General features: G+C 34.7%; 1 protein-coding gene across 6 annotated transcripts in view; it reads left to right on the top strand.

Moving 5' to 3' along the window:
• FMN1 (formin 1) overlaps window positions 1–13,773 on the top strand; it is a 178,523-nt gene that overhangs the window by 130,031 nt on the left and 34,719 nt on the right. For all 6 annotated transcript variants that reach the window (XM_033062175.1, XM_033062173.1, XM_033062176.2 and 3 more), the window contains one exon: window positions 5,803–5,895. In XM_033062175.1, coding sequence (XP_032918066.1) covers window positions 5,803–5,895 — 93 coding nt within the window. The remainder of the gene's footprint in view (window positions 1–5,802; window positions 5,896–13,773) is intronic.

Here is a 13,773-nt window from a genome sequence, read left to right as displayed (position 1 = left end):
AAGAAGTACATTAAGCAGAGACTCAGATATGTTGCTATGGTGTGAAAAATATTTAGTTTCACTAGCGGTCTTTGTTCATTTTGCTAAATGTATTCTTGGGAAACAATTTTAACAGAAGGGTTTTTAAATGATTTGTATAAAATGTTGATGACCTTTCACCAAACAAGGAGCTAAAAATTTTGTTTTAGGTTAGTTGTAACTAATACAGACCTGAAAGTTCCTCTGTATGTCATCATTAACTCTAAAAGTTCAAAAATGTTGTTGAACTTATAATAAACAAACAAAGCCCTCTCAAAAGACAAAGGTATTGCTGAGATGTCTGACTCCTTCAGAACAGGTGAACTTTACAGAGTGTTTTGTATGCACTAAATCAATTATTTCACTTTCCACATCTTAGGACGTTTCACTGAAATGTTTTTTTCTGTCTCATTTATACATGACAGCTAGAGTACCTAAACAGATACAGTTTCTGTGTGTCATGAGGAAATGTGTTTCAGACAAAGACTGGACTTTTTACTTACGATCTTCAATCCTCTGAAATGATGTTTTTTTAGAAAAAGGAATTATTAATATGTGAAGAAAATAACTGTATATAGAAGCACATTTTTTCCTTTAAATTAGCTGAAAATATTTTCACAGAACCGTAGCTATACAAGCAATTAATAGGTTAGAACAGTGTATTTAGTTTTATGTGTGCTAACACTTTTTTGCATTAAATTGTTGGCCTTTATCTAAGGCAATAAAAACTTGAGAACAGAATGCTACCACAGTCTGATACCCTTTTACATTTTTCTCAGACAGCTTTGTCTCAGAAAACTTCCCACCCCACTTCACGGCATTTCCATCTCTGCTTTGTTCAAAGGCTTCTGTATTAGTGAGGCCTGCCCTGGCTTTGGTGATAGTGCTTGAACATTTGTGCGTTCCTATTATTGATGTGTACTGATTATCCATGTGTCCAAAAGGGCAAATAAAATACTGTCTCTGAAACTTTTCTGAGTTAGTGGCAGCATAGCCTATTGCAGATGGAAGTTCTTTAAAATTCTTACCATGCTCCCACGGAATCAAGATGAATCTCTTCCCTTCTGTACATTATTTAAAATTCTATCTGAAAAAAAGATTTATGTACAAGTTTATACATAAGTGCAAAAGCTGTAGATAGTGTAAAATGCGTTGTTAATACCATGTGAACAGCTCCAGAAAGTAGGTACATAACTAAGTGTAATAACAGGAGACCATAACCAGATCCTGCAGCAGTGTCCAATGCGTAAACATGAATCTCCACCAGTAACTATTTGTTTAGCTTGCAAAGTTGTTTCCAAGCAAGAAAATTAATAAACCAAAACCAAAAGAACTAAATAGTGAGAAAATTATATAGCACTTGCTGAATAATATAAATGTATTAATTTTATCAGAGGTTTACTAGGTTTTTATTTGGGCATTTATTTGCAGGTTTCCGCACGGCAAAAGATCATGGATTCTCTCATACAGAAATTTGGGGTTATTTAGCACTACACTGAATTCATTTGCAGTATGATTTCAAATGCTCTTCGAAACATAAGAATTCTAAAAGAGAGTTATCAAGTAGTAATCCTTCTGTCAAAGATATGCTTGCATTGTAACAAAATAAAAGAGCAAGCTTGGCAGTATAACCTGCCATAGTCTGAACAGACAGGAGCAGGGGAGGTTTAGCAGCTCTCACAGAGGCATAACTCATAGGGGATAGTGTCAGTGACAGGTTTATAGGAATTCATGGTGTTGATACTCGGTTTTGCTGTCAGGCTGATTCCTGTAAATGCTACTGGTGGGTTCTGGTGAGTAAATAGTTAGTAATTTACTGTTATCAGCTTTAAACTATTTCTGGTTTTGCGTTTACTTTAAAAATGGTGCTTAAAAAATTCCAAATCGTGTCTGATTGACACAGAAATGCTCTTTACGTGAACGTTTGTTTATGAGCCATGATTCTTTTGACAGATTTACAAGTGTCTGTGGAGTTTTAAGACTATTGCCCAATAGGCATTAAGTGAGAGACATTCTATTTTGTAAATATTTTCACTTATATTGGGGATTTTTCAAGAACTTTTTGAGCCAAGTACTGCATTAAATCTGAAGACAGTGGCAAACTGATAATCAGCAGTTTCCAGCTTTGTTTTAATGTTTTGCTAATGCTTTCCATTTCTGTGGCCAAGATTTGTAGTGGGTGAAGCATGATGTACATCCAGCAATTTGCAAGGGCTTTCAAATACTTTTGCACACTTGTATTTTCCTTTCTTCTTTTTTTCCTTCTTTCTTTCTTCCTTTTATTTTTTTTTTTTTTGCAGTGGATCATATATAATAAACAATTTTCGAAGGAGCATATTACATTTGATTCACTAACGTACAGCTCATACCAAGGAAAAGAACCAAAAGTTTATTACATTAGTGGAGAATTTGCATGTGTTTGAACTCAGTAGTGCTGCAACACGTTTTTTATTTTCCTAAATGATTATTTTGGACTGAGATGGTGAAAGGAGAAGTGTATGTGCAGTGTGATAGCTCTCAGCGTCCTTAAAATTCCCTCAGATTCCTCAGAATTTCAGAATGACATTTTTTCAGAAAGTAGCTATTCAGTATGTATTTAAAAGAAGTAATGCATAATAGGATCCTTTACCTCCAAATCGTTCTAATAAAAACTTTGCTTAAGTAATTTTCTTTCAAAGAGGAAAAGTTTTGTACTGTAGTGAATATGAGAATGAAGTATAAAGAATAGATGTAAGATTCCCTCAAGTAGTATTTTTAGCAAGGAAAATCAAAGCAATTTATGGAACTAGACTTTCTAGTTTTAGGGTTTTTTTAATATAATGTTCGGCATGACATTTTTAACATTACCTTTCAAGTAAATAAAAAAACCAACTAAACAAAAAAACCTTGTGTAACAGGAAATTCGGTGGAATGCTAGTTACCAGAAACTTTTTTATTATTTTGTGTAGAACTGAGGTAGGTCATAGAGTTCTATGGTAGACTTCCCCCATTAGTACAAAAGCAGCTTTACAAAGACCACCTGACTTTAACATGTATAATTATAACTGCCATTTTAATGGAAAACTTCACATTAATTGTGCCATTAAATGCTTTTTCCTCTTCAAAATATGTCTTTATCTGAAATATGTATCTGATTTATGATTCCTTTGAACACACTTCCATCATTCCTTGCCATATCTATCCCCAAGCAAATCTGGTCATGTTGTAAGGTTCTTCAGCCTAAAAGATCTCTTTTTCAGGCTTTAAAATAGTGTAAACTGTTAGAATTTGCCTGCTTTTATTTGACTTCTTCTGTCTCTTTCAATTTCATTGTTTCAAAATCACTTTAAGCATTTGAAACTGCTATCTCATTTCACTTCATCTCAAACTTTTAGAGTTATAAGCGGCATCCTGATTCACTTATTCTATGCCATCTGTACCATTTTTCTTCATTTCTGTGTCTTTCTTCTTACTGTTCCTCTCCCCTCATTCCAAATTAGGGTCATTGGAATTCTTCTTAAGAATTCACTATGCAAATCAATATTTTTTTCTATATGCTCTGCGTGTTGGTACCTCTTATCCAGATTTTCCTGTAGGGTTTGTCATCTCATTAAAGTTAATGTCACTAATCTCAATTTAAAAAAAAATAATTTACCGAAAGTGGTTTATATGTACTTTCTTTTTACTTCAGGAACAGTTCATCCTAGTCTTCATCACTTAAATACATGGGACCTACCTGAGTAACCTTTCTAAATCTTATTAAAGTTTGTAGGAAGCATCCAGGAAGCCTTCAATGCTTCAGATGATGCATTACCAACACCATATGTTTGGGAAAATGCCTTTCTGGAGAATATTAGAGTGTGTTTAGATACTACTGTACCTACAAGCTTATTAGTCTAATATATATTGATAAAAATTTAAATCTATATAGATTTATATAAATTTATGTGTATTATAAAAGAAATACTGGCTTGCAGTTGTTGCAACCTTACATAACAGTAAGAATCACAGGCATTTACTGTTTCTATTGTGTGAATATGTTGTGTGTACTATATTACTTCTATAGTTTCATCATTTTATATTTATCCAAAACAATTTCTAAATATTGCCTCTTGATTTTCTGTAGATTTGTTTAAACAAAAAAAAAAGTACACAAACCTGTATGTTAACTTTGTTCAAACTTACAGTCAGAAACTTACAATACTGTCTCATTTTTTCCACTGTTGTCTTACAAATTAGTGTTACATTTTGCCTGATTGAAATCTCGTTTTAATTCTGCAAACATAAATATTAAGCATACACACATTTCAACCAATGTATTTTCACAGAAAGTTCAAATTTTTAATGGTAAGCAGTGTCATCACTAGAAAATAATCTTAAAATGCCATATAAATTTCCCTGAATTTGGAATTTTTTTTGCTTGATTTAAGTTATTGAAGACACGTAACTGAGCATCTAATAAAAGACTTGCTTTCCCAATCTAGTATGTTTAAATCACCACTCCATTCTGCCTACTATCTGGCATACAAACAAATACCCATTAACTTCACTGTGAATCACTTGAAAGGTTTGTCATATGCTACCAGTTACAAGACTAGAGATTAAAGATTAACTTAGGCCGTAGCCTAGGCCATTTTACACAACCTTCATGAGTCATGGAAGGTTGCTACATTAAAATATACTCTTAGGTGGGAATGGGTATTTTTCACTATTTTTCTGTAAAAATTGTCAAAATGTGTTTGTGCTCGCTCATTTAATTGAAAATTAATTGAAAAGCTGTGGTTCTTTTCAGTACATCCTGATGGTCCAAGGGTATTATAAGCGCAATGCTACTTGCACAGTAAAATGTATGCATCTATTTTCAACCTTCCACTGACATTTTACACTATATTGCAAATTCAAATAATGCAGCATTTTAATTGCACAGGCCCAACTTCTGTTTCCACATTTTTACATTAATTTTTGTTTAATGGCAGTAGCAATATGGTGTGAATACAGTTCATGCAACCAATCTGTAAGTCTTAGGTTTAACTCCAAAATAAGTTTCCATCTAAATTTAGCTTGTTGGGGATGAAAAGCTGTGGAACAAAAATCTTGTAGTGGTTCATAAATTCAGTTGCTAAATGGAAAGTAATTTCATTTTGATTTCTGCCTCCCATCATCTTTAATGTGGAACACTGGAATGCACAAAGTTTACTAGAAGTTCTAGGCCTATTAAAATGCATTGGTAAAAAGAAGTTTTTCAGCAATAGGCGTGGCATCAGTTCTTAAAATAGCAGATAGATTAAATAGTAAACAAATTTCCCTTAAATGTAAGTTAACTTCCTTACATACTTTGACTGTTTCATATCATGGTCTGGGGATGGAATATTTAAATAATGCTGAATTTCTGCATCTGTTTCAAGAAAAATGATTGAGTATGGGATGCCTGGCACTGATTGATTAAAATCAATCCAGATACAAGACATCCTCCACTCACCACAGAAACAGACTTTAAAGCTTTAAATATAACATCTAGAATTAGTGTGTGAGGCAGCCTGTTTTAGTAGCAAACCCTAGCACAGTGCAGGGGGGTTAGAACAAATTCCTTACTAAAACCAATTTCTAATGCTCAAACACATAGAGAATTTTTTATTTAATATACTAGATTATTTGTATTTTTTATTTTAGTGTAATTGCTGGATTCCTTAGTGCTTAATTATTACCTCTAAAGTAAGGTGACTAATTCAGATGTAGGCTCTTATGGTGCTGAAATCAACTTCTGGTACATTACTTCTGCCATAAATGTGTCTCATCTTTTCATAGCCTCTGAGAAGCAGATGAAGTTAGTTTGCAGAGAGTCCTCTGAAGAACATCTCCAGCCCTTCAAGGAGAAATTAGAGGAATTCTTCCAGAAAGGTAACCACATCTGAAAAAAAAACTTATTGCCAGATAGTCCAGTGGTTTATAAAGTTATGCATAATGTAAGCTGCATTAAATATCTGTTTCCTCTGAAAATTCCTGTGGATTATGTTCCTAATGGACCTAATATATGTTCATATATGTTGACATATGTTATACAGATCTTAGACATCACTTGTCAAAGATAATCAGTTCCTTGATCGCACGCATTTCCCATTGGTTGTTTTGTGCTTTGTTCTTTATTATTATTTGTAGGCAAAATGAAAAATATATTCATCACAGACCAAATTTATCAGAGGGAATATATGGCTTCAAAGACTTAAAACAGACAAGAGTGAAACACATTCTTTTAGAGAAAGTCCACATATATATGTCATCTTTCCTCCCCAATGTGAGCTTATGAACTGACTTACTCATATTTGAAGATTTTTGTCTTGTGTGAGACAGAAATAATCGTTAAAAAAAGTGATTTACCAGGATAGAGTCTGGAGAAAAACTAAGTGAAAACTAATGGTGAAAACTAAGGTACAGTTTGGTTATCAACTGAAGACAATGTAAATGCAGGTTGCTCTTGAAAACAGACCTGCCGCTTCCTGTTTCTCATACTGTGTTCCCCACCACCTGCTTCTGCCAGCACCATTGCTTCTGGAGCTGTGGAAAATATATACAGGAAGAGACTTTCCCCCCTGTCTTTACAGGAGTACAGTCTTTTTGGGTAAACAAAACAAATTCTGTTTTTTTTAACAAGAGATACTAGAATTGTTAAGAATTTAATTGTATTTCTCACAGAAATGGTGGACATTTTAACAGTTTACTATTTGAGAAGTCAGTTGAACTATCTGAATCTGCACATCCATACAGAATTATTAGTGATCATTCAGATTATTGTAATAATTTATTAATTAGCTTAATCCTTTTTATAAAGATTGTCCTACTGTCTTTTTAATAACTTTGTTTCATGAGGCTGTCTTGTGTAAATACTTTGAAAAATGAAAACAGGCTGTTTCAGAAGTAGCTGTTAAATTTTACTGGTAAATAAGCTAATATTCTCCTTTACCCTTCTCCCAGACCATGGAGTTCAATGGATATACTTACTTGATACAATTTTTTTTTAGGTGCAAGTGTATTTGGACAATATTTAAGCAGGAAATTCCTTGCCACAGAACTTTTAAAATAAAAAAAATGTCATGGAAATCTTGATGTCACTGCAGGACAGTTTTGTTGTCTTTTTAATGTATTTAATTGGAAATTTCCACTCACAGTTTAACATCAAGATTGAATTCGTAATATATATATATATATATATATATATATATATATATATATATACATGTTTGTATTTCCACAGAACCATTATGATCTTCAGCATGTTTCTTGATCTAGCTTGCCAAAGCATTATAATAATTCAATTTTTCCCAGGTCCTGCCAGGACCCTAAACAAATGATGTCTTCCACAATGGTATCACAGCTTCTGTAATTTTTCCTGCACCCTGGATCTCATGAGGACTGTTGTGGTTCATGCAGTTGGCACCACACAGCTGCTTGTTCGCTATCCTTCCATGGAGGGGCAAAGAGGGGTCAGAAGGGTGAATGGTAGAAAACTAATGAATTGAAATACAGACAATTTTATAGGGTAAGCAAAAGCTGTGTGAACAAGCAATGCAAAATATGGAATTCAGTCAACTCCTTCCCATCAATGAGTAGGTGTTCAGCCATTTCTTAGAATCATTTAGGCTGGAAAAGTTTCTAAAAAATTATCAAGTCCAGCCATTAACCTGACATTGCCAGTTCTACCACTGAGCTATGTCCCTAAGCACAACATCTACACTCTTTTTGAACTCTTCCAGGGATGGTTATTTCACTGCTCTCCTGGGTAGCCTGTTTCCATACTTGATAGCCCTTTCAGTGAAGAAATTTTTCCCAACATCCAATCTGAACCTCCCCTGACACATTTGTCCTATCACTTGTTGCCTGAGAGAAGAGACTGACCCCCAATGTCTCTATGTTCTCTGGGGGTTGTGGAGAGTGATAAGGCCCCTCCTGAGCTCCCTTTCCCCAGGCTAAACACCCTCAGCCACTCCTCATCACGCTTGTGCTCCAGACCCTTCCCCAGCTCCATTGCCCTTCTCTGAACATGCTCCATGACCTCAAGGTCTTTCTTGTGTGAGGGGCCTAAAACTGAACACAGGATTCAAGTTGTGGCCTCAGCAGTGCCAAGTACAGTGAGTTTTATCACTTCCCTAGTCTTGTTGGCCACGATATTTCTAAGTTCCATTTAGAATTCACGTTTCTAAATTCCACATTGCAAGGAAAGCTGGATTTCATCACGCATAACCAGTGCTTGGGAAGACAAGTATCAAAAGTCCAAACTTCTCCCCTGCTTCCTCCTTCTTTTCCCAGATTTATTTCTGAGCATGATGTCATGTGGTATGAGTTATCCTTTTGATTGATTCGGCTTTGCCCCTTCCAACTTCTTGTTCATCCCCAACCTACTTTCTGAACATCAGCATTAGAAATCGAGAAGGCCTGAATGCTGTGCAGCACTGTTAAGCAATAGTTAAAACATGGATGTGTTATCAAAACTGTTTTGGTCACAAATCCAATCTACAGCACTGTAGGAGTTCCTGTGAAGAAAGTTAGCTCCACCCCAGCTAAAACCCGCAGAAGGAATAGCAAATCATATCAACACAGTCTTAAAAAATAGACAACTCAGTACCTGGTTTCTCCTGCAGTGCTGAGTTACTCTTTTTATCATACTCCTCTTTCTTATGTGTGGAATATTGTAAAAATATCCAGTTGATCTTGGAAGAAGATTAGTTCTGCTTTAGATAAAATTGCAATTTAATTGTGCATTATCATTTCAAATAGAAAAACATATTTTTCTAAATGTTTTCCCTGTTTCTGCCTATTGATGTGAAAATTGAGATATATTTATCTTTGTCAGTGTGACAGAAAGTTTTATCCTTATGTGTGCAAATAATGTATGTATTTTTAAAAAGAGAGAGAGAGAGGATACATTCCTGCATGCTGTCCTGGGACAGTAAGTTCTATATATTGTATTTATTGGACACTTTTTTGTGAGGTCTTTTGTATACTAGAAAGAGCCAAACCACTTGGATTATTCTTGTGTCCACTCTTTTTTTATGTTCCCTTGTTCTTTTGCTTTGTAATGTTATGCTTTATGGTATCTAATCAGACACACTTAATTTAGTATAATTTAACTTCACATTTTTTATAGCTTATTTAAGCTTATTCTGAGTTTTCAGTAGGTTGCCAGATTCTATAATGATTAACTCTATTTTTCTGTCAGTCACTGATTGATTTGAATCTTTATAATGGTGGATGGTAATTCTGTGGCATTAGAATGGAAATCCTATAAAATTCCACACTGAAGATAGGGAAAAATAAGAAACCCATCTTGATTTATTGTACAACGCAGTAGAATAGGCGTTGGACAAATGTCAAGGTCAGAGGTATCTGGAAACTCAGCTGCTTCTCTGAAATTAGGAGTTAGCTGATAATATGAGCATCCAATAAGCATCTGTTTTCAGTTTTGTTTGTTTAAAAAAGAGTTGTGGCTGTTTTTAGCAAATGTAAGAAAAAATTGCCTGTTATCTTTTTGCCAGCTCACAGCAAGTATCCAAAACTCAGATGCTTTTCTGAAACTTCTGGCTTGAAAATAGGACTGGAACTCACAGATACTGAGTTTTTTCCCACACGTGCAATTCCCATTATTTCTAGTCAATATGAAGTTGGAAATACTATAAGGAAAAAAAATCCTGATTTACTTATACTGAAGTGTTTACATTTCCTAATTATAATTAATACCAATTAAATCTAATACTTGCTGTGTTGTAACAAAAAACACTGAGAGTGTTATGGAGACTGACATTCTAAAATGTTAGAGGGGATAAACTGTACTTCTGCTGATGTCAGTGCTGGTTTGTATAAATGGATGTAATGTAGCCCAGTGCCTTCAGCAGGGAATTAGGTGCCAGAAGCTTTGGGTTCTATTCCCAGTTTAGCTACTTTATATGTGATGCTAGCAGTTGGTTAATATCCTTTTCAGAGAGTACCCCTCTTTTCTGGTACACAGAATGTTGAATAATGATTCTTGTTGGTTTTGGTAGTGAAAGATAATCTTTGTCAAGTACTTCATGAATCCCATATGAAAGACATCTTGTGTAAACTGCCTTAATGCTTCACTGGTTGTATTTGATATGCCTATGCTTTTTGGAAAAGGCTTAGATTATTGTCAAAGTTTAAATAATCTTTAGTAAATCTAATTATATCATGTGCAACAAATTATATTAATTTTTCTATAGTATGAAGACCTACTAATTATTTTAAATTAGTATTCACTTACAATATTTCCATTGAAATTACTGCATGGGGTGGTTAAAAATATGTTCATAATTATTTTCCATTTAAATGCCATGATATGCAAGAAGGCCCTTGAAAGTATGAAATCAATGCTTGGTCCAGAATCCTCTTTAATTCATTAAATTATTGCTCAGAATTTCTTAGAAGAAAACTCCTCTTTTGACAGGAAACTATCTCCCACAAAAAAAGAATAATACTTTGATGACTATGAGGAAGATGCAAAATACTCTATTTTGAAAAGGAAAAAAAAAGATTTTGGTTACTGCAACTGTGCAGCTTACTAGAAGGGCCACGGGTGTTTTCCATAGTATTTCTTATTCACCTTGTGCATTCACTCAAGAATAATACAAACCAGAAAGTAAATGACATACAGGAATATGTGACTAACATTAATTAAATTTATTTCTTATTTTGCCACCTGACTATTGCATATTGTTCCTCCATTTTAGTAAATGAATAGCACAGACTCATGCAGGATCTTGCAAAATGTGTTTCAAAAATCTTGGTCATTGGATCCAGGTCAGAAAGCATTAAAAATTTTAATCTGAGCTTGGGTTCCTCCCTCATGAACTGGAATGTGAAAATGAAGAAGTCTATGCTTCATAGCAGTTAGCATAGGAAAAGCATAGCAGCTTCTCTTCATTTCTCTATGAATAAAGCATCTTGGTGATGAAGACTCTGGTGTTACAGAAATTCATTTAATTTAGAACAGAGTCGGGGAAGCAATTAGTCTGATACCAAGACAGAACAGTTTTTGAAATTCATTAGTAGTGGAAAGCAAATCTGTTTGGGAAAGGTGCATGATACACTGAAGTGACCAAGGTAACAAGCAAGATGGAGAGGGAGGGATTTGTCAAATAGAGTATTGAGATTATTCCCAAAGAAAAATAAATTCTTCTATGTTTAGAATTCTAGCCTAACATTTGGGAAACATTGGTTAGATTAATTACTTTGCTATAGCTGCTCTGTGTTGTATACTACATAAAAGGTCAACACTGTGCTATCTATGGGACTGTGCAATAGAAAAACAGTCATAGACCAAACTAGTCACCACAGCATTCTGTCAGGAGCTCGTGAATTTTTCAGACAAGCTTAGCAACCATATGGAAACAGTCCGCAAATCCACTTTTAACTGCCGATTGATTTGTTCTTAATAATTTTAGCCAAGTTGCAGTAGCTACCTGGGTATGCATCCAGTCCAACGCACTTTCGAATGGATTTCTGGTATCGAACTGGAGTTTTGATCTGCATTTCCTCATCTGCCTGTTGAAGTGCACCACAGAGGATTGTTGAGATTGTCCATTGGGAAAGAAAATAAAATAAATAATAAATTCTATTAGAAAGGCCATGAAGGCTGGAGCTGAGAGCTGGGGCTATTAAGCTTGGAGAAGAGAAAGCTCTGGAGAGACCTCACAGCAGCCTTCCAGTATCTAAAATGATCTACTAGAGCTGGAGAGGGACTTTTCATGAGGATATGTAGTGATAGGGCAAGAGGGAATGGCTTTAAACTGAGAAGATGTAGGTTTAGATTAGATAATAAGAAATTGTTTACAGTAAGATTGGTAAGGCATAGGAACAACTTGCCCAGGGAAATTGTGGTTTACCCCATCCCTGGAAGTGTTCAAGGGCAAGTTGGATGGGGCTCCAAACCACTTGGTTTACTTGTTCCAACCGGCCCATGGCAGCAGGGTTGTAACTAGATGATCTTTAGGGTCCCATCCAACCCAAACCCTTCTATGATTCTGTTATAAAAGCTAGCAGTTGGCCAACTTTGAATTTCTTGTTCATCATTTTCTACTTGTTCCTCAGTATGTAAATATTCTCTGCAAGATGCAGTTTTTGTGCTATGCGTACTCATACATGGTTATTTATGCTTCTCATCTAGTAGTACCTATTGTATTAACCCTCAAGAAGCAATCTCTTAGTAGTTTATAGCCCCATACATATTTTGAGTGTAGGAGGATGATAGCATAATTTATTATATTACAGAAAAAAAGTATCTCCACTCAAAATTGCTGCTTTTCTCTCAAAGCAGTGTATGAAGTATAAAGCAAGATGCTAATGTCATTTAGTAGTAGTAAATCAGAAGTCAAGAACACTCCAAGGCACCATTTTTTCAAGATACAATAGTACTTCTTTTTTTCTCTCTTACTGTCAACAGGACATGCCTTTATACATCTTAATACAGTCAAAGATGAGGAAGAAAATTACGTTGGTACTTACTTCCTTTTGTAGTTGACAATATTACGTTGTTTTTTAAGACAGATATAGAGATTATATTTTAACTTGTTACTCAAAGCAGTTGCCTGTAGAGCTTTTCTGTAATGACATCCCAAAATATCAGAAACCTCTGGGAACTATTTAAAATTCTTCCCTCTCTGCAATAAAATTACAGCTTCCCTCCCCACAAAGAACATTAACAGAAAGAAAGAGAAATATTCTAAAATTGTATGTGAAGTTAAGTCACATACTTGTTTCCCACTTGTGTTGTACTCCTCTGCTTTAACATACATATCACATTATAGTACTTGTGCTGCATTTTATTTGTAAAGCTCTTCAATGTTTTGATGCTGAACAAGTGAAGCAAGAAAATCTAGAATAATTTCTATGAACACTGTTAAATTTCACTAACTGCTGTCTGTTAAAATACTGTGTGTAAACAGCAGCTGAAGAGCAATAGTACGTACAAGGATCTTAGAATCTACCATATTTTTCTTACCTGAAATTGTGAAACTGCTTCTGTCAGCTTAAAAAATACATCTCTGAACAGATAATCATTCCTACAAAGCATGAAACTCAAGATTGTGTGACTATCCACTCTGCATATCAAATACTGATTCTTCCTCTTGTGAATAAAATGTACAGATGTGAAGACTTTTAACTTCAAAGCTTTATTTCTGTTCTACTTATCATAACTTCTTTTTCATTTCACTTGTTTTCACTGAGATGTTTTATTATCTCTGCCACACATATGCACTTCTCACATTAAACAGTGTGGGAGGATATTTATGTCCAGTGTCAAACATGAAAAATATGTAATACTTCCTTGCAGTGATAATGTTTGCTTAAAACTTTTTATGCTTCCCAGCAATGACATTACAGACCAGGCAAAGTTTGTGTTTAGATCTGGAACACTGTTTTATATGCCAGCAGCAGAATTACTTTAATCTTTCAAACTTTGTGACAGACATAACTGTTTTCATCACTCAAAAGATTGTCATATTTAAACAGATGAAAGAGTGATTTACATAAGTTGGCATGAGTCTGCAAAGCACAGAACCTTATTGCTGTGGTACTCTGAGATTGTAGGGTTAGACAATAGCCTCAGTCCATAAGACACCAAGTTAGTTGTCCTGGAATGTGATTGCATCCATATGCCTCCTAAGTAATGCAATATTGACAATGAACTGATTCAAAGAACAAGAATTTGCTCTGAAATGAGTATTGTCTCCCACACTACCAGAGGACTTATCAACATCAAAGTCCTGAAAA

The sequence above is a fragment of the Catharus ustulatus genome, chromosome 6 (assembly GCF_009819885.2).
Source record: "Catharus ustulatus isolate bCatUst1 chromosome 6, bCatUst1.pri.v2, whole genome shotgun sequence".
Taxonomy (NCBI): Eukaryota; Metazoa; Chordata; class Aves; order Passeriformes; family Turdidae; genus Catharus; species Catharus ustulatus.
The sequence above is the reverse complement of the archived record's forward strand: the minus strand, read 5'-3'. Positions and strand labels throughout refer to the sequence as shown.